The sequence below is a fragment of the Pelodiscus sinensis genome, chromosome 6 (genome assembly GCF_052426305.1).
Source record: "Pelodiscus sinensis isolate ZL-2025 chromosome 6, ASM5242630v1, whole genome shotgun sequence".
NCBI lineage: Eukaryota > Metazoa > Chordata > Testudines > Trionychidae > Pelodiscus > Pelodiscus sinensis.
In genome coordinates, this window is record NC_143057.1 from 116534783 (window position 1) to 116561965 (window position 27183).

At 42.7% G+C, this 27183-nt stretch overlaps 1 protein-coding gene across 2 annotated transcripts in view; it reads left to right on the top strand.

Moving 5' to 3' along the window:
• Nucleotides 1-27183, top strand: part of MYO5B (myosin VB) — a 328229-nt gene that overhangs the window by 293613 nt on the left and 7433 nt on the right. The window contains exons 30-37 of one of the 2 annotated variants that reach the window (XM_075932680.2): nt 66-143; nt 3199-3397; nt 8419-8512; nt 15844-15987; nt 19121-19272; nt 21266-21355; nt 23082-23232; nt 26255-26540. In XM_075932680.2, the coding sequence (XP_075788795.2) occupies nt 66-143; nt 3199-3397; nt 8419-8512; nt 15844-15987; nt 19121-19272; nt 21266-21355; nt 23082-23232; nt 26255-26540 (1194 nt within the window). The remainder of the gene's footprint in view (nt 1-65; nt 144-3198; nt 3398-8418; nt 8513-15843; nt 15988-19120; nt 19273-21265; nt 21356-23081; nt 23233-26254; nt 26541-27183) is intronic. The other variant, XM_075932681.2, reaches the window with a different exon arrangement.

Sequence of the window (27183 nt, forward strand, 5' to 3'; positions counted from 1 at the left end):
GCAATTGACCTTTTGACTTTCTTTCCTGTCTTCTTGTTTCCCTTTTCTCTGTCCTTTATTTCTAGCAAGACTGAGGACTGGGGCTATCTCAATGAAGATGGAGAGCTCGGCTTGGCCTATCAGGGTCTAAAGCAAGTTGCCAGGTCAAATACTTTGGTTTCTTCTTCTTTTCCTTTCCCCTGTCTCTTTCATATGCTCGTATGGACTCTCTGCCTCACTGTCCTTTACAGCAGGAATTGGAGATGGGACTAACGCAAACTGAACCACCATAACTTTGAGGGGGAGAGAGAACCTTTCAAAGGCTTCAGGAAATAGCAATCCTGAACCAAACCTCGGCCCTCACACCCATCGCTAGGAATACAGCAACCAGCTAAAGTTTGGGTTGGGATGACATTCTGCCACGTGACTGTATCATTGTGTACCACACTGAAACTGCATCTGTGAGGTTGATTCTCAGAGCGTCCGGGAAACCTTAGTTGATTCATGGGTGCTCCCAGTGCCCAGCAGCTTTGTGGATCAGGCCTTGAGGGATATGCGTATGCGGTGGGGTGTAACAACGGTATTTCACAAATGAACTCCTGACTCTATTGAAGTCTAGGGTGTAACTTTCACTGAAGGAAGTAGAGTCATGGTTTTGCCCTAAAAGTTTGATTATTGTTCTCTTAGCTCTGACTGCACTTCTCCTTATTTAAAAGTGTATGGAAGTGTCTCTTATCTGCTTGTGAACATACGAGACAGGGTGTTGAGTCCCTTTTTAAATGTACTGTTTTCTTGGCTCCTTTGCATGCTGAAATTCACCTCGATTAAATATTTTCCAATTAATCCAATGCCTAGAAGTGTTCCAGAAGGAGAATTACTACTGCTTGCTGGTTACTTCTGACACTCATTCCAATGCACTCCTGTTCTGAGGATGAATATGTTAGTGGGAACCGTTGTAGGTGATTCCTGCACTTTGTGTCCCCCATGCAAGGACAGTGCTTCTATAATAACTCTGCAAACTAGTCAACTTTTGGGAGGCTGAATAGTGGTTACAGTAGAATCCAGGAGTCCTGACTCTCACTATCCTGTTCCCAATTCTGATACTATTTAGAGGGTTTAGAACGTCTGATAATTGGATGTTAATCTTTGTACATCTCAATTTATCCTTGTGTAATAAAAAGATAAATATAATTTTTATCTGCCTCTCAGAGAGGTGTTGTGAGACGCTCCATTCATCAATGTTTGTAAAGTGCCATCTGCTGATGTTTGTAAAGTGCCAAAAGCATTCTTGGGGAAATAGTAGGAATATTGATCAAACTAAAGTTTCTAGTCCTGTCAATGTTAGAGCAGTTGGAAGGCAGCATCTCTTCTGAGAATAGTATGAAAAATGTGACTGGGCTGATTGCTACCTACATTCCTCAGAACAATAAATACAAGAGGACCATATCTGTCTCGGTATTGTGTTCACATCTAGCCTGATCCTATATAAAGCTGCATCAGGAAAATACTTTTACTTTTTAACATAATGGTTTTGCATTTTTTCAAGCCCAACACAATATTAACTGCTGATGCTAGGTCAGCGAGGTCAAGTTCATTATTCTTTCCATCTGAAAGGTGTGCGCGTGCGTATGCGCGTACGCGTACGTACACCCAGACAGTGAGAAGGACGTTGGACTCTGCTTAACAGAACAACCTAAAAGTTTGCATTTGAAAATCCAAAAGATAGCATTTTTCCATGGAAAGCCGATCTTTTATATGCATGCACACACAACTTTGGCTTGTTGAAAATCCAGTTTTCTGTTGAAACACCATTGAGATAGAAAACCTTTTTGATCAGCCCTAATTAAGGCCCTGATTCAGCAATCTAAATAAGCACGTGCCTTACATTTAAGCTCAAGTATAGTTCTCTTGACTTTAGTGGAATGGTTCAGATGCCAGAAGTCATGCAGGTCCTTAAGTACCTTGGTGAAGACCACACAGGAAATCAGTGGCAAAGACTGAGCTAAGGCTTCGGTCTTCCTGACTTTCAGTCCCCTATTCAAACCATTCAGTCTCACTGGAACTACTTTGCTAGTAGATGTAATCTTGTTTCAATCCGATTGGAATACTTAAAATCACTAAGGGGGAGATTTTCATTTGGTTCACTGTAATTAGTACCCTTAAAAATAAATTAACATGCCATACGTTGTTTATCAGTACACCCAGCAGTGCGGATGCAATCAGGAGGGCAGTAACCTTTACGTGATGAATTGTTCTTGCCATTTGGGCGAGGAAGGTATGTGGGAGGAAAAGGAGAGAAAAATGCATAAAAATGGCTCATTCAGTCCATTTTACTGAAAGTACAGCTTGTGCTTTAATTTATTGCCATGCACAACTACATGCTGTGCAGCCACATGGAATTCTTTTCCTTTTGTGATTAAAGACCTCTCCCTTCCCCAAGCCACAGTTTCAGTTTCCCTTTGATGCGCACTCTCTAAAGTATTTATTTAACTTGTTATTCTTCTAGATGATTTAGAAAAGAATAAAATAAAATGGAACCTTTTTGTAGTCTTTCTGCCCCGAGTCAGTGTGATATTTTCAATTACAAAGGGTTATAAAGCGAAGCCTACATTTTCAGGCATAATAAGTGGTTTGGGGCATATCTGTGTTTGGGCACAAAGCTGAAGCCATCTTAAAAGGGGCTGATTTCCTGAAACAGCCTTGCATCCACTGTCTGAAAATCAGGCTGCTTTAAGATGTCTCAGATTCAACATCCAAAAGTGGAAACACCCAAAATCATCAATGGTTATTTAAATCTAGAGTTACATCTTAACTAATCCTACTGGGCTGTTTTTAGCTAATTATTTTAGTGTGTCGTTGGGTTTCTCAAAGGGTGTACAATACAGTAACCAAACACCTTACCCATTGCCTTGCAGAAGAAGTGTAACTTTCATGTAATACACTGAGAGCCTGATCCAGTACCCACTGAAGTGAATGAGAATTCTTCAGTTAATTTCAATCAGTGATGGACCAGGGCGTCCCCCCACCACGCAGAACTACACAAACTTTAGTAGCATTTGCCCATTAATTGAATCTCAACGACAACTGGGTGGGTTTTTTTTTCAAAAGATACACTATAGCTCAAACTGAAGTTGTGAGCTTCACACAGAAGTTGCTGCGATAATGTCTAGAGGATCAAAAATTTTATCGTAATGGTTCCTTCATTCCTCCTCTCATCAGGCTGCTGGAAGCCCAGCTTCAGGATCAGAGAAGAGAGCATGAAGAAGAGGTGGAAACTCTGAAAACCCAGATGGAAACCCTGAGAGAAGAGATGGAGAAACAGCAGCAGGCATTTTTCCAGACCCTACAGTTACCACCGGATGCCCAGGTGGAATTTGGCATCCAGCAAGAAATCACACGTCTCACTACTGAAAATCTGGTAAGAAGCTATGTAAAACCACTGTCCTGTATGACCTGTATTGTAAAAACAGATCCGAGATTGAGAGCGGTAATATAGGAAGTACTCCCATGATGCCCGCCCTTATCTCTGAACATACAGTGAGCCAGCAGAGCTGCCTTTCACATACGCTATACGCACTAATGTTCCAAGCACTCCCAGTAAGTGCTCCAACAAGATAGTGGCCGAATGTTGTGGAAAACTGACCCATTGTTCTATAAGGGTGGGAAGGTGAGTAGAAGAACTCACGGTGCGTGGTGTAAAGCTATATTTTGTGACATACCCAGTGACGTGTCTCTCTGGACATAAGCAAAATGGCTTATGGCCACAGTTTGGCCCTGTGTGCTTTAACACAATGTTTCTCAACCAATGGTAGAGTACCCTTAGGGGTACTCGAGAGAAGTCTGGGGGGCGAGGGGGTACGTCAACACGACTGAAATTTGGAGAAAACTGAATTTTTGTTTTAAGTTTTACAGTGCTTTATTATTGTTGTACTTTTTATACCCCAAAATTTCATCACCTGCCTGGCTATGATTAAGTTGTGTAAACAAATATGATGCAATGGTAAGAAAAAAAATTGTGTGTCTGAAAACTGTAGGTACTTATAATTTTTTTTAAAGGGGGTACTTTATTAAAAAAAAGGGTTGAGAAACACTGCTTTAACATACTTAGTAGGGAAGAACAGTGCCCTCCACTAGGAAGAAATACTGGTTGTGTTGTGGTCTGTCTTATGTAGGAAAACAGAGCAGATGATTATAGTTATCCATTCTAGCCTTGAACCTTTGAATCTATTAACATTATTTACAAGTAGGGCAACAGTTTTGTCATGGAGCTCACCGTGGTCACAGAAGTCTGTGACATCTTAGAAATGGCTATAAAAACACATTTGATTGAGCCCCCAAACTGAGCGGTATGATGACCTGGTGCTCTGTATCACAGTGCCATTCTGGTTTGGCCCCGTCCGCCCTGATGGCTCCATCTGTGGATGGATGGGCCATACCTGAGATACTACATCTCCATGTGCTAGGCTGCACCACCCAGAGCAGGGAAATGGGTCCCATCCCTGGGTATAGGAGCTGCTGCTGCAGAGTGAAGACAAGATGGCTTTGCTTGCCAATTCTTCTCTACCTCACAGTGCCTCCCCTTCAGAACTCCAGCAGTATTGTATATGGCAGGGCTACTCAACTTGGGAGCTCCGGGGGCCACAGTGATCCTCACCACACATGCCAAGGGCCGCAACTTAAGTGTGGTCGCATATGCATGCAAATAGCTTCTTTCACACTGACCAGCATGAACACGAAGATTAAGGCAAGAGTATATGACACGGCAGGCCACATTTCAATCAGTTCTGATTATATTAATAAAATGCAATATTTACCCGATTTCCACCCATATGACAGCCCTTTTAATGAGAAATGGTAGTTGAGCAGTGACAGCAATTTAACACCTATCAACAGAAGACCATTCTATTGACTACTTTTTTGTTTTGGCTCCCACCCACAGGCCGTGTGTTGAGCCCCGCATAAATCCAAACTGCACCGCGGGCTGCAAACAAACAGGCAGGCCACATGTTGAGTAGCCCTGATGTATGGTGTAGCAAAAACTACATTATTTGGTGACCTTTCTGTAACACTTCCTTTGCATGCCTGGGCCATGACATTTACTACACATTTGTGTGCCAAAATCATTTGCAAAGTCCTATTTATAGACACTGGCATTTTCTGAGCCTGAGTGAGTGGGCAGATGTCACTGCTTCACTCAGGAGCGTCTTTTTGGAGAACTTTGTTGTGTTCAGACAGACCTGTCAGGGTCACTTACATCTGAACAGCAGCCAGGAAATACAGCCCAGAGGTGATAAATGGGAAATCATTACCTACTGTCTAATACTTCCAAGAGGAATCAGGAACAGGAGACCTGGGCTTGCGTATGTGAACATGTAGACAAATGAAGGGATGGTTTCCTCTTCAGCTGATGTTAAACAATTATGCAGAGAGGAGACCCTATGAGACCAGTTTGGGGGCAACTGTTGACAAATCCTTAATCATCCGTTAGGAAAAGTACACCCTGCAGCAAAACAAAGATCTCTTGCTCACTGTGCTGTGTGTTCAATTATTAATCCCTTGGCAGAGGTGCATTTTTGCCTGTAACGACAGCAGCACAACACCCTAGAGACAAAGGAGAAAAACTTACCCTGATTTGCATGGGTGCAGGATCCAGCCAAATGATTTACATGCAGCATTTATGCTTATGCCTTGAAAACAAAACGGCCTATCCCAACCTGCCACCAAGAGAGTCTCAGTCATTCAGTGGGTGATTAGCAGTTGACAGAGCCATCAAAGGGATGGGCTGATAGGATGTAAAATAAATTCAGAGTCCGTACACCTGTAGGAGAGGGAGCTGGATTCTTCCTTTGCTCACCTGTCCTCAAAAGAAAATGATTATAAAGTTTGAGTTGCACACTGAAATTCTGACCTGTTGCGTGCATGAGCAGGGGTGGGTTAGCCATTGGGTGGATGGGGTCCATGCCCAGAAAACAATCCACTAACGCCAGGAGCCCTGGCTGCAGGAAGGGTGGGGCAGAGGAAGTCCCCAGCTGCCAACTCCATCCCCTGGTAGCAACTCCAGACAGGGAAGCCCCCAACTCCACTCACTGGCATCAAGGCAGGAAAGACCCTGACCCCTGGCAGCAGCATGGTTTGAACAGGCAGCGTGGGGGAAGCCCCAATTTCCCAAATTGACTCTGGCAGAAGCTTTGTTGCAGGAAGGATGCCCCCAGCATCTCCCAATGTGCCATCCCCAGCAGAAGCCACAGGGTGACAGGGAATGCATCCAGTGACACCCCCCGCCCCATTCCCAACAGAAGCCACAGGATGGCAGGGGATGCCCCCAGTACCCTAAACCCTGTTCTCCAGCAGAAGCCGCAGGTGGCTGAAGTGCTCTGACCCCAGTGCCCCACAAGGGTGGCTGGGGAAGCCCCAGCACTTGGACACTGCTGTGGCTCCAGGACTGGAGGAGCTCTTGCTCCCAGCTGCAGTCTGAGGCCATGGCAGGGGGACAGATCATCTCCAGTCTTAAGGCTGCCCTGCTGATGGGGAGCAGAAAGTAGCCAAGGTGTTGTGGGGTCACTGGGGGAATAGAATCGGGCAGAGCTGCTGGCAGAAAGGGTGGGATGAAGGTGGGACCACAGGTGGAAGGGGTTGGGTTCCCCACTTGCTTTGACCCCTAGGGCCTGAGGAAACCGTGCATGAGAGGCAACATATGTGTATCTAACTTAGCTTGCAAATGCTTTTATTTCTAGTCATGGTACATGGGATGGGAAGACCTCTGCAGGATTCCCAGATCCTCGAGTTAGTTTGCAGGTCTGTCCATTATCGCTTGTCTACGCACACAAGATGTGTTGCTCTAACTATACTGGTACAGCTGAAACTAAACATCCCTGCTAGAGCAGATGTAGTTATATCAGTAGAAAGGTGCTGCGTGTCTCCTCCCCACACACAGAGCTAACTACAATGAATCATCCAGACAGCACCATTCACCTGATCTGTAACTTCATCCACACTAGGGATTGTACTGTTACAACCTTTTTTTAACCAAAATAATTGCATACACCCTAAACTGAGATAATTACACCAGACCAAAAAATTCACATACCCCGGCCTTAGGGGAAAAAACAGTTGTCTACGTGTAAACTGAGTAAGTCTCATGATACCATCTACATGTTTTGTTAGTCTGTAAAGTGCTACCAGACCATTTGTTGTTGTTTTTTCTCATATGAGAGTCACTGAAAGGCAGTGACCATGGGACTCCCTTCTGCCCTTTTTCTGGAGTCCCTATTCGGAGGAGAATCATGCATTAAATACCATTACAGGCATTCCCCGGGTTACATGGATCCGACTTACATCGGATCCCTACTTACAAACGGGGTGAGACAACCCCGCACTAGCTGCTTCCCCCCAGCAGACCAGGGAGACGCGAAGCTAGCACCCCTCCAGCAGACCAGGGAGACGCGGAGTGGCTTTTCTCAGCAGACACCTCAGCTTGAGAATAAAGGACCGAGGGAAGTGAGGTGTGGGAGAATAAAACTGCGCTCTGGAGAAATGTTTGGTTAGATTTTCCCCTACAATATGTAGCAGTTCCGACTTGCATACAAATTCAACTTAAGAACAAACCTACAGTCCCTATCTTGTACATAACCCGGGGACTGCCTGTATTTGAAAAGCCTTTTTAAAAGCGGTCACTGAGGACCTGCACATACCTGGTGCTGAGCATTCTCATTTCCATTAGATTTAATGGGAATGGAGAGAACTCACAGCATCCAGCCCTAACGCCATAAATTCAGAATTAGAAACTCAGTGCTAGGGAGAGAAGAAAGACCTGTTCCTTAAAATAACATCATGTAGCAAACTGTTTAAAAGCTGCCATTTTCTCTCCCTCTCTCACTGGGGTACAGGAGAAACTTGACAGCATGCTGGCTCTGTTTGCGCATGAAGAGCGGAAGCTGAATTTACAAGATTGATTGGTCTGACACTGGCTGCAGTGGCCGCTGCAAAGACAAATGAGTGTTTGGTTTTTTAGAATACCGGATGTATATAAATGGGCTATTTTTTTTAAACCTTTCAGTTCTTCTGAATAAAACAGTTCCCTGCAGTGCACAGGTGCCATTCTGACGCTGTTCTTCTAGGCACTTAAATGCTCCCTGATAAGTGGGTGCAGGAATTCTGCAGGTGGCAGTGGGCATAACAAGACTGAAAGGCAGATGTTTTCATATCCGTGCTACAGAAATGGACCCTGAAATGCTGCATGTTTTCAGGGATCCAGGTCATAGTACAAATATGTCGATGGAGAGAAATAAACCACTGTCCTCCACGAAATTTTGCAGTGTTGCTTTTGCACACACCTTTTCACATGCCTCAATTCAGCAGATAGATACTTCTCAGTGTCTTTGTATCCTGATCAGTCAGTGGGGCTTTTTTTTACAAAAAATACCCTTTCCTAATTTTCAGGATCTTAAAGAGTTACAAGAAAAACTAGAAAAGAATGAGAAGAAGCTGAAGAAACAGCTAAAGATTTACATGAAGAAGGTCCAGGATTTTGAAGGTAATTCTAGTTTTGTTACCTTCTGTGGGAGAATGGAATTTTGTTGTTCTTGGTTCAGTCAAAGTCTATGGGTTTTGTTTTCTGACTTGATTTTTACCTCCAACACCATGGCATGTAGGTATCCCACAGACATCTTAAAGATCACTGTACATGCCATTCTCAGAAGCTTGTCCTCTCACTTCCATTACACGCCTGTCACTTCTCTCTTATAGAAACAATGTGCATGACTCTCACTTGACTGTTTCTAATAACTGTACCTGAACATTCCTGTGATTGTGGTCTGTTTTCTTGGAGGTGTTACCAACCATTTTTCTTCTGAATTTGATTGTTAAAACCTCATGGTCATATAATCAGAATTTGGCATCTTAGCTGTGCTTGTAAAATGCAAAGTTGATAGCTGCTTGAGGCAATGGAAACTTTTTTTTTCACCAGTACAGGTTTGAACCTCTTGGCTGTGTCTAGACTGGCAAGTTTTTCCGCAAAATCAGCTGCTTTTGCGGAAAAACTTGCCAGCTGTCTACACTGGCCGCTTGAATTTCCGCAAGAACATTGACTTCCTACTGTCTGAAATCAGTGCTTCTTGCAGAAATATTATGCTGCTCCCATTCGGGCAAAAGTCCTTTTGCGCAAAAGGGCCAGTGTAGACAGCTCAGATTTGTTTTGCGCAAAAAAGCCCCGCTCGCGAAAATGGCGATCGGGGCTTTTTTGGGCAAAAGTGCGTCTAGATTGGCATGGACACTGTTCCACAAAAAGTGCTTTTGCGGAAAAGCGTCTGTGCCAATCTAGATGCTCCTTTCCACAAATGCTTTTAACGGAAAACTTTTCCATTAAAAGCATTTGCGGAAAATCATGCCAGTCTAGACATAGCCCTCTAGTCCAGCACTCTCGGATCTGACCGGTGCCAAACCAGAGAATTTGCCAAACCACAGAAGGTCAGTGATGTCTAGCAGCATTACCAACACTTCCTCTGTTTACTGGGCTCTTAGAAGACATTTAGGGGTAAATTAAAGGTAAGTAACATTGAGAGCCAGGTCTGCTATCTATAAACAAACTTTATGGGGTCGTGAGAAACTTGGCCACACCCATGATAAGTGGAATCTGGCTAACTAAAATCATGCCAGACCACGTATGTTGCTGGACCAGAGAGTGCTGGATTAGCAAGGTTCAACCTGTACTTATTTTAAGTGAGCACATACATCTAAAGAAGCTTAAGTGCAAGACAGGTATTTCAGATTCTAAGTTCTAAGCATGTGTAACTTGAGCATTTGGTATGTCTCTTCTTTTTAAATTACCTTGGGAACAGAATCATCCCAAGCAGAGTCAGGCAAAACAAGTGCCTTCAATGGAAGTCAGGAAATCTTAGGCCATGGCCTTGATTTGGGTCCTTTTTTCTCTCCAGTGTGTGCAAGGTCACAGTGATGCCCTGAATGCTCATGTCAATATAGGCCTGTTGGTTATGTAACACTTAGGCACCCCTCCTACCTCTTGCCTCGTCTGAGAGAGTGAAGAACTTTTCAGCTTCCACAAGCTTCTAAATGCATTTAGCGGTTGAATCATTTCATCCCAATGTCCTTATTCTTTATTTTCTCTGGAGGATTCATGATCCATAGAATTTACAGTCACAGGGACTATGGAATAAAGAGTTTAAAGATTACAACCCATCACCTTGCTACCGTTATACTGGACTTCTTAAACACGCACCTGGCATTTTTTACTATTTCTTTGGGCCTCAAGAATCCCCTACAGCAGTGTTTCCCAATTTTATTTGGCCACGGAACCCTTAGAGCTGCCTTAACCAAAAAAAAAAAAAAAAAAAAAAAAAAAGGGCCCCTGCCGTGTTTTGTTGAGCAAAAAAAAAAAAATTCCTCTGCCATGGCTCTGTCTCTTTAACAGGGGGCCGGGGAGTGCCGGCTCTTCGCGGAAACCTTGCTTTCGCTTCGCCGATCCCCAGGGATCCCCGGAGCACCAATTGGGAAACACTGCCCTACAGGGTGATGTGTCTATTTAATCCACATTCTTTCTTTATAGCACTCTAAGGTCTTGTCTAGACAAACAGGAAGTGCGCAGCACATTGGTGTAAATCTAAAGTGTGCTGTGCACTAACTGTCCATGGGGACCCTGCTACTGTACACTAGTAGTGCTTTGACATATTCTACTTTGAAATGGAAGTATGTCAAAGAACACTAGGGAATTTCTAGCAGAGTCCACATGGACAGTTAGTCCATGCTTGCTTGTGAACAGTAGATTTACATGCCACCCACTTAGTGTTCATGTAGACAAGCCGCTACTTTCCGTTTAGCTTAGGTTTCTTTGGCCGTCTTTCTTTCTTCTTTAAGGATGAGTTTCCTTGGATCAGCCTACTATCTATATGTAGGTTTTCTTTATTCTGGAAGCATAACTAGGAAACCAGCACCATCCTCTTCTGTAGTTCATCTTCCATATTTCAGGTGTCTGACAATGAGTTTGCTTCCTGTTCATCTCCCAGCCTCTTCTTTGGGACCTTTGTTCAGTGTTCTTGTGGCACATTCTTCATTACTATTACACAGCTACTGTTTCAGTGAAATTATTTCTTGGCATGCAGGCCCTGCCCCCAAAGGTATGCAGGCATTCAAGCCCAGATACCAGACCCTTTGTACCATTGTGGTTTATAGGAACAGTGCTATGACAGTCACAAAACAATCTGTCTGCATCCATGTACATAGATCTTCTTTAGACTCTTTTTTTCTTTGATCTAATACAGAATTATGTCTCTGTTTACTGAAAGCAATTATGAATGAACACTCTCATCTGTTTTCTTTGTCATCCTCCTACAAACTAATCACATGTTTCTTCTCCAAGTAATTTAGGACTTCATGCATGCAGTCAATCATACTTAGGTTTTCACTCTCAAATCTACATTCTTCATAGAGAAGCCCATTCTATATTATTTAGAGCAAGAAGGAGGAGGAGGCAGCAAACTTTTTGACATGCATATAGTAGACCTAACAAGTGGAAGTTCTGTTCTATTACCCAATGGGTCTCTGTGACCTCTCCAGTTGTAGTTCTTCTACATTCTATTTGGATGCAGTTTTTTGTTTCTGCTTGGGCAGAGGATGAGACATGCAGCTTTCAATACAGGAACAATTGGACACAGGTTCCTGATGGATGTGCTCAAGAACGACTGCTTCAGCTCCAACGGCCAAATTCGGGGTCCCTCCAGCTTACCATATGGATGGCCTCATTGAGATCAGTGATCTGAGATCTGAACTGGGTCCCAAGTTTTTAACCTCTCCAGGGCACCCTTGAACCTTAGTCTGAGTTATGGTTATGATAAAATAACTTCAGTCAGACATCTTCTGGTCCAAAACCGGATGGCTGATAGCTGGAAATTTATTTCCAAAATTCTGTTGAAATCTTTCAATTGTCTGCAGAGGTCATTGTTAATCTCCTCCAAAGATGCACAGATTTGCCATCTCCCTTAATTTGTTGATGTGCTCATCTTGAACTTGATAAATCACCAGCAGAACTGAAGCGAGAATAGATGTTCGGCTCTTACTAGAAGGCATCCATCTGACATTTGGCACATGCTGTGGATTTTGAAAGTCATTTATATTATTCTAAGTGGCCCTTGCTCTTCTAATGTAATCTACATTGTGACCTACATAGTCTTTTAGAAGGAAACTCCACCTACTGTTAAGAAATTGTGTTTTGTGACTGCTACAGGGATTAAAGATGCATAGAAAGGTTGTTGAAAAATGTCCCATGCTTGATGAGAAAATAATATGGGGAAAAAGATATCTATAAGGCAAAAAAAACCCTACTTATATTCCTCACGGGATACAGTGATTAAACTATGGTGCTCATGTTTTTGTGAACTGATTTCGGAAAACAAGACATAAAGTGAAATTAAACTGAATAATCAGGGAATTCCACAGTAGCACAGATGGCATCTGTCATTGTAATTTACAAGCATCAAACTGACATTTATTGCATTGCTTTCCTTAGACCTCCATAATCTTCCATTTGATTAAAATTGTATGTAGGTAAAATCCTCAACAGGGTGTCATGATAGTTCTTTAATTTTGCTATGCATTCTGCTACAAGATATATTTACACATATTTTCCCAAAGCCTGACATTTGTTGGTGATAGTAATATGTTCATAAGATTCCAAGGAAGTTCACTATCTTCTGAATATTGTCCAGTAATCCGATATTTACTAAATAAACTAATGTTTGCAGTTCTTTAGGCTTTAGCCTGAACCCTTTTCTTTGTCAGAGAGAGTTCTTCAAGTGCTTACTCATGTCCATGCCAGTTAGGTGTGCACACGCTACATGCATGGATTCTGGAGTTTTTTCCCTTATCAGTATCCACCGGGCCAGCCAGGGAACCCCCTGGGGGGTGGTGCCGGTATATCGGTACATATATACCCCTGCTGGCCCTCCACTCCCTCAGCTCCTTCTTACCATGAGATTACGCAGCTAGTCTATCCCTGATCTTGTAAATACAGTTTAAGTAGTTGTAGTTTAGTTAAGTAGTGTAAATAGTTTAAAGTTGACTGTTCTTATCAGGAGAGTTTCCCCTTCTTATCTCTACCTTCCTGGAGAGGGGATGCCTGGATCGCATGGTTTTAAACCCCTCCTGAAGTGCTCTAAACCTGTGGGGCTCTGCATAACTCCTGTTTGAAGTGCTTAGGAGAGGGCCATTGCAGGGACAGATGTCAGATCTGCAAGAGCTTCAAACCAAGAATGAAGCAGGAACGTGATTCCCGCCTGAAACTCATCTTAAAGGAGTCCACTTTTTAGCGGCACTGGAGGCGGCACTGGGCGTGCATAGCACACCGGCCTCTGTGAGAGCCTTCCTTGGTGCCAAGACATACGGCACCGCTGAACTCTTCAACATCAAGGCACTTGACAAAGCTATTCCCACTCTGGCACTCTTGAGTGCAGAAGGTGAGGGCCCACAAGAGAGCTTAAAAGCCTTGCCTCTATAGCCACTGGTTACAAAAACCTTCTCTCCTCCTCCCCCACCCCTCCTCCCCGAATCATAATACACAGATTTTGGGGGATTGCTGCCACCATCAAGGGATTTTTATCCCTAAAAAACCAGGGGTTAACACTTGAACCTACATCCCATGGGTACCCCAAGTCTTTTGCCCTAAAAGAGCTTGAAAAAAGAAAAGATGAAAACAAGTTACAGTCTCTAGAAGCTGACCTCTCAGTCTGAGGCATGCAGATACACATAGACAGACCTTCCAGGACACAAGAATCAAATCCATCACCTTAAAAAAAGTGATTTTTATTACAAAACAAAAGATAAACTTGATAAAGCATACTTGATTGCTAGAAGTTAGAGAGCAGCTAAGGAAAACAAATTAAAACACAAGTCTCTGAGCACAATGCTAGACGGTAAATGGGCAAGAGAGGCATAGATTCACACAGAGCTGTTCAAACCAAACCACAAAATAAAGAAAAAATACCCTGAACATGACTAGATTCACTTAGTCCTTTAACTTACTTTGAATCTTCGCTTTTTTTTCAGTCTACTTTCATGCTCTGAATTCCTTGGAGGTATGGTAGTCCTGCCTGGGTTTAAATCCTTTTGTGTGTCTCAACTCCTGGTTTAACTTTCCCACACAAAAAAGCATGCAAGTAATCTATATCCAGTTCAAATTTCAACACATTATCTCAATTGGTTCTCCTGGCCCCCTGACCTACACCTTTGCTAGCTACCTGAGTTTAACCCCTTAGTCACCTGGTGAGCACTCCTCCTATCCATTACAGTACCGGTCACAGTCTCTAGCACTGAGCAGGAAAAGACAACACAGGGGAAGGTTCCCTACGAAGCATGGCCATAAAGTGGGTCACGGAGATGGGCACATGGCCACAACAGTGCATCAAGAGGCTCCTGTGCCATGCTAGCACTGGTTGAGCTCGACACACAGAGTCCAGCACCGGATGGAGTGACTGAAGAGGTCCAGCAGCCATCAATTCCAGAGATGTCTGAGATGATATGCAAGCTCATAGAGCTCACTTTGGCAAAGGGACCAGTCACAATAACCGATGAGGAACACCCAGCAGCTCCCTCGGCAGCAGAGCCAGCTCAGCCGCTATCGGTGCACCAGGCAATGTACCCACGGGTAGTTGCACCGATATGCTCACCAATCCTGGTGGCTATTCTGGCGTCGATACGAATGCTGATGCTGGTACAATAGGCTAGGAGAGTGTCAGAACTGAGGTCTTTCAAATCTGAGCCCTCTTATACAGTTTTCTTTAAGAACAGGGTTAGGCTTCGCCTCCACCCTTCATTGCTGCCTAAGTTCATCTCCCATATCCACAGGTCCCTCCCTGTTTTCTTCCCGAAACCTCACACAGCAGCTAGAGAGCAGTCCCTGCATTCCCTAGATGAGGAGGACCGTAGCATTCTACATTGATCGGACAAGAGAGTTTGAAGTCACCACAACTCTTCATTTTTATAGCAGAAAGAATGAGGGGTCTGCTGGCATCAGCCCAGTGCTTGTCCTCATGGATCATTTCCTGTATCGGGGCCTGTTATGAACAGCGTCCCCCCACTTACGGCCCACTCCATGAGGGTGCAGGCTTTGTCGACAGTGTTTGTTGTGTAAGTGCCGATCCGCGAGACTGCAGGGCGGTCACGTGGTCCTCCATTCATACCCTTATAACCCATTGCGCCACTGCACAGCAGGCCAGGAATGATGCAGCCATTGGTAGGGCTGTGTTCCATTGCAGATTAGGTTCTGACCCCACCACCTGTGGTACTGCTAGCAAGTCAGCTTACTGAAATGGACATGAGCAAGCACTTGATGAAGAAAAAATGGTTACTTACCTCGTAACTGTTGTTCTTCAAGACATGTTACTCGTCCATTCCAAATCCCACCCACCTTGCCTTCGTCGGAAAACTCTGGCAAGAGGGAACCGATGGGGTGGAGGGCCGGCAGCGGTATTTATGCGCCGATGTGCCAGCGCCACTCCAGGGGGCTCTCTGGCTTGCCCGATGGGTACTACTAAGGGAACAAGCTCTGGAATCCATGTACGCAGCACATGCACTCCTAACTGGAATGGACATGAGCAAGACATCTTGAAGAACAACATTACGAGGTAAGTAAGCTTTTTTTCTTCCTGAATGAGTTCAAGATCTGGTCCTTGACCTGTGTATCTAAAGCAGCTGATATTATAACAAACTCGTATCACACATTCCCAACAGGCCTGATCCAAAGTTAAAGAAAAGATGCAAAGGACAGACCTGGGATCAGACTTGTAACTCACAGTAATGGAAGTACTTTACACAGTGATTAATTCAGCTTTCTTCAGAGTTGTCACTTTCTCTCCACAGCAACCCAAGCTACAGCACAGATGGAAAGGAAACGACAAGAACTTACCAGGCAGGTCACTGTCCAACGGCAGGAGAGAGATTTCCAGGGAATGTTGGAATATTACAAGGAAGATGAACCACTTCTCATCCGAAACCTCATTACAGGTTAGACCCTCACTTGTCACCTCTTCCACTTCCCTCACCCTCTACTTCCCTCTTCCGTTGCCTTCAAAACCATTAAGACATGAAATACTATCCAAATTTCTTTTTGTATCACTTCAGGATTAGAGAGGGACAGAAAGTGTTTAACCATTTTGAGTGAGTTTGTTCATTTGATTTCAATGTTTAACATAGTTTGATGTAAAAATCTCTCAAATGGAACGTATTAAATGTAAGTGGTACTCAGCTAGTTAGTTAGCTAAGACCTTGATTCAGGAATCTATTTTCAAATGTGCTTAAGGGCTTTGAAAAATAAGAATGGATTTAAAGTTAAGTATGTATTTAAATGCTTTATTAAATAGGGCATAACTTTTCAGCTAGCTTTTTTCTTTTTTCTTCAGATTAAATTGTCTGAAGTCCACAATGGCAAAGAAAAAAGAGTAAAACATGTATTTTACTCATTATAGCTTGCTTTTTTCAGACTTAAAAATTTGCTTGCAGGTTAATAGTATCGGATACTGTATTTGATTATCCAGTCATTCCTGGAAAACCAGTACTGGAACATTTCATTCATTTAATATCTGGTTAGTGTAAAGGAACATAGTTATTTCTGACATGTACAGATACAGGACAGGTCAAGCAGTAAATTAACCAACTCTTGACTTCTCAGTTGGGTTTATATTCTGTATTAATAGCTTAACAACACAACATTGTTTTATGTTGGTATCTTGTCTGTGCCTGGTTCTTTGTATAAGCAGATGAGAGGAAGAAAAGCTCCACATACACAGCAGCCAGGGGCTTCCCTGAACCTGGCCGGAAGCAACTCCACGCCCCTCAGCCACTGGCTGGACTTCCAGCCCGCAGGTCACTGGCCCTCCAGATTACGTGCCAGCTAAGCTCCCAGACACTGGCAAACTGTGACTGGGGTTCTCTGGTCAAGCAGCATCGGATGTTGCCAGACCAGAGAGTCCCAGATGAGAGGTTCAACCTGTAATTTCTAAATGGGCACCTGTGACCTTCATTTTATGAATCTGAATATAATTAAGACTCGAGCCAAAGTTAGTTGTTCCAGAAGAGAGGATTTTTTTCTCCAAAACATTGAAGTAAATCTGGTGTCCTGGAGTAGATAGCCCCTGTTTGGACCTCTTCAGCTCTGTGCCCTGTATCTTCACACTTCTGGTGCCATGTAAACAGTAGTGGATTAGAAATGTTTTTGACAGGATATAAATACTACTTCTCACGTATGAGTTCCATTGTGTTTGAGAATGGGGTAGCAGAAGCTGTGCCAGGGGAAATCTCTAAAACTGTTTCATGGATTTTATAAAAACAAAGGGTTTTGGAGGGTTTTTGTTTTTGCTTTTAACTCAGATTTATTTCAGTATTGGGAATAATCCCTTCAAGCTGTCCTGCAACCGCCTGAGGGAATGGTAATTAGCCACGTTTCTGATAGTCTTCCAATAAATAGTAACAAGCATGTGTGATGTGTGACTGGCCCAGAAATTTTGAACTATTTGAGGTGAAGCCCAGCACCATATGTGTTTGCTTGTAACTGTGGGGCCAGGTCTGCACTAGATCAAGCGGATCGGTTAAAGGCACAACATCTAGCAACGCAAAATGCATCGTTGGATTCGGCTTACCTTCAGCCAAACCGCTGCACTGTCTACACTGAATGAGGAATACAGGGCACCAGTGCAGGCTGCCCTCAGTGTTTGATTTGGGGGTCTACACTAGACCTGCTACATCGAATCCTAGAAAATCGACCTCCAAAGGGTGGATCTTCTCCAAGGTATAGACATGCCCTGAGTGTCCAGAATCCCCTGCATGAGGTGCTCAGAACCTTGCAACAATGAGACCCAAAAGTGAAAATGGAAAACCAAGATAATGCTTTGATCATATCAAGAACCTCCTTGATCCAGCTGTCTCAAATGAGAACTCATCCTCGTGTTCCCCTTCTCGCTTGGAAAAGGGCTTTAAGTTCAGTGCTGTTTAGTTAATGTTCTAAAATGCTATGGCCAGAATTCATGCCTTCATTGGAAACTCATTGACTTCAATGCGTTACACCAGTGATAAATTCACCTCCAGTTTGTCTAGTTCTTTTGTTGCTTTTAACTACAGGCAGTCCCCAGGTTACATGGATCCGACTTACATCAGATCCCTACTTACAAACGGGGTGAGGCAACAGACCAGGGAGACGCGAAGCTAGTGCTCCCCCCCCCCCCCCCCAGCAGACCAGGGAGACTCAGAGCGGCTTTTCTCAGCAGACACCTCAGCTTGAGAATAAAGGACTGAGGGAAGTGAGGTGTGGGAGAATAAAACTGAGCTCTGGAGAAATGTTTAGCTAGAGTTTCCCCTACAATATGTACCAGTTCCGACTTACATACAAATTCAACTTAAGAACAAACCTACAGTCCCTATCTTGTACGTAACCCGGGGACTGCCTGTATAAGTCTTACTCAAGGATGACAATACATTGAAAAGGCTAAAACAAAGCTATAATTCCTGAAGTGGGCAATGATTGTCAACCTTACACCATGATGGGTTGACATGTGGAAAAGTGATACTACAGTACGGACTTTCAGCTTCTTGTAAGCCTGTGGAACAGAAACATTTTGTCATGTTAGCCATTCTGATGTCTCTGCAATATGCATCTGTGGCTGGAACCATTGCTAGCACATGCACTGTCATCCAATACTCCAGGTTATGTCATGTTTACCTCACTGTGCATTATTAGTGTTTATGGTTTCTGTTATCACATTCAACCATAATGAAACTCTACAAAAAGTAAAGTATTAGATCACAGCAGTTCCTTTTAAAGTTCCTACTCTTCAAGCAATTCTGGCTTTCACATGAAATATGGAGCAGATTCCGCCCTGCCCTATCCTGATTCACATGTTGATGAAGAGTAGATTTAATAGTTGGTATTTCTGGACTTGTTTCTGTACACTATATCAGGGCAGCTGTAGGAATCATTTCCAAGAAGTTCAGGGATTTCTTAGAGATGAGCTTAAGTTGCAAAACTCAAAACTGATCTTTCTCAGATGTGTGGGACATTGGTTTGCGCACATCTCTAGTGTTGCTGATTCTTCTACTCAGCTAATAAGAGTTAGGTTGTAAGAAGACTCATCTTTTTCACTTCTAGATCTCAAACCACAGACTGTTTCTGCCACTGTTCCTTGTCTCCCCGCTTACATCCTCTACATGTGCATTAGGCATGCAGACTACATCAATGACGACCACAAAGTGCACTCTTTACTCACCTCCACAATAAACAGCATTAAGAAAGTATTAAAGGTATGTTGGCTTTGTATTAAAATTAGCTCTGAGGTTGCATTTGATGTGATGCTTTAGTTACGAGGTTGAAGTAGGTAGATAAAGAGGTCTCATTTTATAGATTCAGATGTCAGTCGTGCAAATATTCAACAAACTAATGCCCAAGTATAATATTTACATGATGATCTCATGATTGATATTTGCTGTTTTGTTTTACTTCAAAACATTTTTTAAAGGTCAACTAACTATAGATAGTAAAATTGTCCCAGTACATGTGGGTTTTAAAAATTATCATAGTTAGATGCAAATTAATTTTCTACAGATTGGAGAGATGTTCAGTGAGAGAACTATCCATAGCACACAGCAAATTCTGCTACTAGTCTCTTTTTTTTTTTTTTTTTTACTTCTAGGCTGCGTCTAGACTGGCATGATTTCGTGCAAATACTTTTAACGGAAAAGTTTTTCCATTTAAAGTATTTGTGCAAGAGAGTGTCTATACTGGCATGTGACTTTGAGCAAAAGATTTGCTTTTGCGCAAAAGCATCCGTGCCAGTGTAGACGCCGTCTTGCGCAAGAAAGCTCCGATGGCCGTTTTAGCCATCGGTTTTCTTGTGCAAGAAATTAACTTGCCTGTCTACACTGGCCCTCTTGCGCAAGAATACTGGAGCATCAAAGTATTTGCGCAAGAACCACTGATTTTGTACAGTACAAAGTCAGTGTTCCTGCGCAAATACTCGCGGCCAGTCAAGACAGGCAGCAAGATTTTGCGCAAAAGTGGCTGATTTTGCGCAAAAGTGGCTGCTTTTGCGCAAAATCTTTCCAGTCTAGACACAGCCCTAGGTCTGCTAATTCATTGTTTTATTTCCTGTCCAGCTTTTGCTTCTTAAATCACCTGAATTGAGAACAGGAGATGCTGGCTCTTTTAGGTACCTGTGCTATAACATAATGTGCTAGTCACCTATAGCTATAATGTCCACAACATTATTTCAACTAGATGCTGCTTCATTGCCAGCAAAGACAAAGAAAGAGTGAAATTTCTGCAGTAGGATGAATCATTAGAGATCAGACAAAAGAAGGGTCATCTCATCCTAATTAACAGTCAGTTCTTAGCCAAAGAATCTTCCACTGCAGTACAGTAAAGAACTACACAAATGAAATTATTAATTATACTCAGTACTTCTGTCATTCCTTTGCCTTTCACTTCCAAATCATTGTACAAACATGAATTAGTATTTTGCCTAAGGAAGGGGGTTTTATATCCATTGGATACGTGGAAAACAAAGGCATGAAGAGCTTGTGACTTGCCTAAAACCAGGCAATGAGTCATTGTTTAAAGTAGGTTTTCAATTCAAAATTACTGGTGATTCTACATGTGATCAATTCACTAGGTCACACAGCTTCATTTGTAGGTTAAGGAAGCTCTTGGTTAAACAGGATGCTTGCACTCAGAGTGAAGACTTAGGGCACACAGGTATAATACAGTAGTGATACAGGTTAAAGTTATACTGAGGGTCTCCCCTCTTTATGTCTTTCTCATAGCATCCAATCCCATGTCCTGTTTCTGTCAGCGGACTACATCTCACGCTTCAGAGAATGGCAAAGCAAACTAACATGATGCATCTATCCAAATGAACAGTGTCGTTCATGTTGGTGAAGCATTCTTAATCCATGCAAGTGCTTTGTTTGTGCCTTGAAGCACATAATTTGATTAGCTAATATGACTCTCTGAGCCAGGTTCTGCTCTGTGCTGCATTGTTGCAAATCCAGAGCAACGTCAGAGTGACATAAATGGAATTACTCTGGATTTACACTGTTGTAAGTAAGAGCAGAATTTAGTAGCAGCCATGGTTGCAGAACATAACAGAGATCTCATGCAGGAATGAAAATAACATGCCACTGTGATGTACAGAGGGTTATAGTTCTGTTTCTGGGGAAGACTTTAACTTACCTTGTCCAAATAGACCAGCTTCATATGCCAAACTGGAATCTCACATATTAATTTTGCTCTTTACAGAAACACAACGATGACTTTCAGATGACATCATTTTGGTTGGCTAACACCTGTCGCCTTTTACATTGCCTAAAGCAGTACAGCGGGGATACGGTGAGATGTTTGTAAAAAGAACAGATCTTCATAAAAATGTTCACCCCATTTTGAAATCTCTTGTTCATAAGTGCTCATCTCCAAGCACTTAGCTTGGGTCAAGTCATGATGATAAAGTATCAGTGATGATGCTGAAGTGGTAAAAGGTTTTGAGAGTTTTCTTAAAATAAGGGCTTGTGTCACTTAGTCATGTCTTCTGTGAAATTCATAGACAGTGTAAAATTGGTTTCAGTGGAATTTCAGAGCTGTAGTTTAAAACTGTTTAAAACTTTTCCCTCTAGTTATTGAAATGTTCAAAGGTAAAACTCACACATTTTCTTAGGTCCAATACTGAGAGTCCTCCCCTTGATTTCAATTCAGAAATCAATATTAAATATTTTTTTCAGAATTATATCAGTTAGTTCTGAACTTCTGAGATGCTCGAGATGAGAAACTACTAATCATAATGTAAAGTTCCTTCTGGGAAGAAGTAACCTTTTATACCTGTCGTCTTGATACTGTTTTGCAGTTTTCATGTTTAAGTTTAGTGTCGATCAACTTTGATCTGTGACCATTTCAGATTATCACAGTTCGGGTTACATAAAAAAAAAATCTTTATGTGGTACTTGTCTACTGGGATGTTGACGCTACTGTCTGTGCACCATATATTGTGGTACAAAAATTTGAACATAGAGAGATTTTGTAGTCTCCTAATTTACTCTCGATTTGTATTAAACATAGCCACCTGTCACAAGGATACAGGCAAGAATATTTGTTTAAGCCCCGCATTTCCCTGGGATCAAACTGTCTGTCAAGATTCTGCCATGGGGGATGTTAACAAATATTTGTATCCAGTATGAAAGGAATTGTATGGGTAAGGCTTGGTCGGTAACAGTGGTTTGTGCTCTGTCTGCCCTCTGCTGTCTTTGTAGCAGTACTGCATAAAGCAATAGTCTTGCTCCCAAAACTGTAACATTAGTTTGGCAAGACTACTATAATAAACAAGCACTAAAATGAGGGAAACCATGCTAATTTCCTACTTTGGTCATGGTGCCATTATATTTGCTAGTATGATCCCCTGGCTCTATGCAGATACCCCACTGATACTGCAGGAGTGCAGGGCTTTGTGTACAGAATCCAGTTGCAGGATCAGAGCCTTAGCTGGAAATGAAGGGAAAGGATGCAATTGGTAAGGGGAATTCTCAAGCTGTTAAAAGCAGAGCTGAAAACTTTGGGAGATACCTGGGGGGGGGAGATTTTTTTTTTTTTAAGTGTAAAACTCAGAAGTTAACCAAGAGATCAAAATACTTTATTGTCATGCAAATATTTCAGTTCCTACAAAGATGTCTTAACCTTGAGATTAAAATATGTGGGTCTGAGTAAGTATGTGCTCGTGATATAACACATGGATAGTTTAGTGTTTAACAGAGAACTGCAACAATTATTTTCAATTCAATGGGAAACATGCTTTATCTATTAATTAATAGGAATTCCTTTCTCCTTGCTGAAATTAAAATGAAACTGATGTGATCTTTCATTTAAAAAATTCAAGTAACTTATGAATGAGCCATTGAATAATTATAGATCTTTTCTTCAACTGTTAAGACCAAAATCTATTGTAGGTAGTATACTAGAAACATTACATGTGCATCTACTTTTAAAGGCTTTTATTCAGTGCTGTCAGTGGACTGTTATTGGGTGGAATAACAGAACCAGGGGATTTGGTCTTTCTCTGTTTTGTTTTTAGGGTTTTATGACACAAAATACTGCCAAACAGAATGAGCACTGTCTTAAGAACTTTGACCTCACGGAGTATCGGCAGGTTTTAAGTGACCTCTCCATTCAGATCTATCAGCAGCTATTTAAAATAGCAGAAGGCATGTTGCAACCAATGATAGGTATGTTTGGGGCATTTATATCATGTGCTGGTATATATAAAACCTTTGTTCTGTATTAGCAGCACTTCTCACCCAAACAGAAGCAGGGGGTAAAATAAAACAGATAGTTTAAGAAATATATCCCTAATGCTCTAGATATGTCTTTATAGAGTATACCTGGCATTGCTCAGGTACTTTAACTCAATACAGTTTTGTTTTTCTCCCTTTAAATCATTGCTCAAGGTGGGGCTGGGGATAAGGGTTTCAATATACAGGCTGCCCCAGCTCCTTCTCAGTACACCAGCTTGGGGCCAGGTGAGATGCACCTCTCCATGGCTTCTGCAGCTCCCTGGGGAAAGGGTGCATGTCCCCTGGCTGAGGCAGGTCCACATTCCTAACAATGTATCAATGGCCATACTGGGTCAGATCAACAGTCCATCTAGCCCAGTTTCCTGTCTTCTGACAGTGGCCAATGCCAGATGCCCCAGAGGGAGGGAACAGAACGGGGAATCACGAAGTGATCCCTCTCCTGTCACCCATTTCCAGCCTCTGACAAAGTGGCAAGGGACTCCATCTTGGCTAATAAGTATTGATGGACTTAACCTCCATGAATTTTTCTAGTTCTCTGTTAAAGTCCTGGACTTCACAACATCCTCTGGCAAGGAGTTGCACAGGTTGACTGTTCCGCAGGTTCATCTGCTGCCTGCGCTCCCCAGCCAGAGTAAGGAATGGAGCAAACTGTGTATTTTCCCTTCACTCCCTGATGAAGGGGAACAGCTAGCAATGTTCAGCTGCCCCCCCTCCGTCCCTCCTTACCCCTCCCTAAAAGGCACCTGGAGGGTGGAAGGCTCAGGACTGGGGCAATCTTGGATTGGGGGGAGGTCACCTCCAGCCAGTCCCTTTCACCTTCCTGGTGATTTCGATCTCTTTTCTGTCTCATCCCATTTTCCTGGAACAACTAAATTCTTACCTTGTTTTATGATGAGAGAAAGCTGTATACTGAATTTGGTGGTCCTAGCTTACACTGTTTAGGAGGTGTACTTGAACAGACAAACTTTCAAATATAGTAGATTAATGAGACAGTGCTTGCACTGAAGGGAAAATCAATGGGATTTTTTTTCCCCAGTTAGGGAGTGGTCTTTCTTCCTCCATCTTTTTGGGAGATGATAGTGCCAAGAAGTGGAGCTATGACATTGTTTCTAATCCTACAGTTCTCCATTCCAGGCACTGACATGGATATGAAGTTTGTGTGAAAAATGTAGGACAAAAAATTTTAGTCTTGAGAGAGTCTGCAGAGAAAATTTTAAAAATCTATTCTGCTTTATAAGGGTGTGTCAGAATAATGAGAGGGAAAATACCTTCATCACTTTGTCTATCTTCAGCCAGTAGAAGACTGGTGCTTTCAACCGTGTGTACCCTCGAGCTATGACGTTTCCACCACTTCCCTTGAGAGACTGTTAAGAAATGTTTATGCTATGTTCTTTTAAAACTTACCACACTACTCATAGTTATACATCCTTGTATGGTACTGGCCTTTCATTCCTTGTACAGACTTATCCTGTTCCTCCATGAGTTATTACAGGCAGTCCCCAGGTTACATACAAGATAGGGACTGTAGGTTTGTTCTTAAGTTGAATCTGTATGTAAGTCGGAACTGGCGTCCAGATTCAGCCGCTGCTGAAACTGATCAGTTTCAACAGCGGCTGAATCTGGACGCCAGTTCTGACTTACATACAGATTCAACTTAAGAACCCCAGGCTCCGCGGCTTTGCTCTGCTTTGCTCCCCGTCCCCCTGGTCAACAGACCAGGGGGACGGGGAGCAAAGCAGAGCAAAGCCATGGAACACGCGGGCAGCTGACAGCCCAGACTGGGCTGTCCGCTGCCCGTGTGTTCCGCCGCTTTGCTTCCTCTCCCTGGTCTGCTGGAGACCAGGGAGAGGAAGGGCCCCGTTCGTAACTGCAGATCCGATGTAAGTCGGATTCGCGTAACTCGGGGACTGCCTGTACTTAGCTGATTTATACAGATTTACTTCTTTCAATCTTTCCTCTTCTTTCCAAAGCCACTTCATTGCTTTAAATGTGGACTTGCTTAAAGCTACAGATGGGGAGTATAGGGAGAGTTTTTATAGCTCTATGCGAAGTATTTGCAATTTTCACAATATGTTAAATGAGTTCTTCTCCTTAACATTAATAGGGCCCTATCAAATTCATGGTCCATTTCCGTCAATTTCACAGTCCTGGGATTCAAAAATGGTAAATTTCATGTTTTCAGATATTTAAATCTGAAATTTCAGGGTGCTGTTAATTGTAGGGATCATGTCCCAAAAGAGGAGCTGTGGGGTGGCTTACAAGGTTATTGCAAGGTGGATTGTGGTACTGTGACCCTTAGCAGCAGCACAGCCTTCAGAATTGGGGGTCTGACCAATAGCCACTGTTCTCCAAACACCCAGCTCTGAAGGCAGTGCGGAAGGGAGACAATACTCTAGCCTCCTAAAATAACTTGTGAGCCCTCTGCAAGTCTCTTTTGGGTCAGGACCCCCAATTTGAGAAATGCTGGCCTCCACTATGAAATCCGTAAGGCACACAAGACCAGATATCACAGGGGAAACCAGATTTCATGATCTATGATGCATTTTTCATGGCCATGAATTTGGTAGGGCAGTTTTTTTACTTACATCCTTTCATCTTCAAAGTACTTTATAGCTATTAACAAATTAATCTTCCCAAATGAAGTACCCCATTGAGATAGGTACATGTATTCCCATTTACAGATATCAGAAAGATTAGTGGCTCTCCCCAAGCCACAGAAGGAATCTGTGGCAGAACTGGAATTAGCATCTTATAGTTCCTGGATCCCAGTCATTTCCACATGCCATTAAGCCATGATATTTTATTGTTTTGTAGAATGTAGCATAGCAGCAGCTACATAAAATTTAACCATAGACTGACTATAGATAATCTAACAAATCACTCCAGGTGATTTATAGGGACATGTCAGCTTTGTCTGCGTTCTTTTCTGAAAATGTTTCCCCTTCCCTCCCAGTGACTTCAATGTTAGAAAATGAAAGCATCCAGGGCCTGTCCGGTGTGAAGCCAATGGGCTACAGAAAACGATCGTCCAGCATGGTAGATGGTGATAACTCTTACAGCTTAGAGACGGTCATTCGCCAAATCAATACATTTCACAGCATTATGTGTGACCAGGGCCTGGACCCAGAGATCATCCAACAAGTCTTCAAGCAGCTCTTTTACATGATCAATGCAGTAACCCTGAACAACATCCTGCTGAGAAAAGATGTTTGTTCATGGAGCACTGGTATGCAGCTCAGGTAAGACATTGGCTGAGACAGTAATGGGAAGATGTCTCTTTATGTATAAGCAACTTGTTAATTTTGTACAGTGGGGAAGGTGATAGATTACATTTTCCAGCAGAAATAAGGAGGGAGCAGCAAAGCTGTGTGAAATAACAGAGAATGCAGCAGAAACCACAAAAGTCCAGGAATAAAAGTAAGAAGGAAGGAAAAGAATTTGAAGTGAATTCCAATTGCATAATAACTGTAACAGATTGTTTGCTTTGTGTTTCTGATTTCAATGCTCTTTGCAGTGCCTATCTGAACTGCAGTATCACAAACATTTCTCACTTGCCCACTATAGTAATATTTGAGGCTATTAGGTTAATGCAGACAGACCTGTGAGCCAGTACATATATCCCAGTTGACTTCAAATGGGTTCCATGCAGGCACAAGGGGTCTGCCTTTATGGATCTGATTACAGAATCAGGACCCAATTGCCTAATAGTGTTCTCAATAGGTATTTTATTTGCTATGATTATCGGAATCCCAGAGGGTATTGGCACAACCTTACAAAGTGGCAATAAACATTTACCTATCCTGTCACAAGCTTCTCCATAAAAATTGAGGATTTAAAAATAAAGTCCCCGTGATACTTTGCTTGCATGTTGAGAGAGATGTG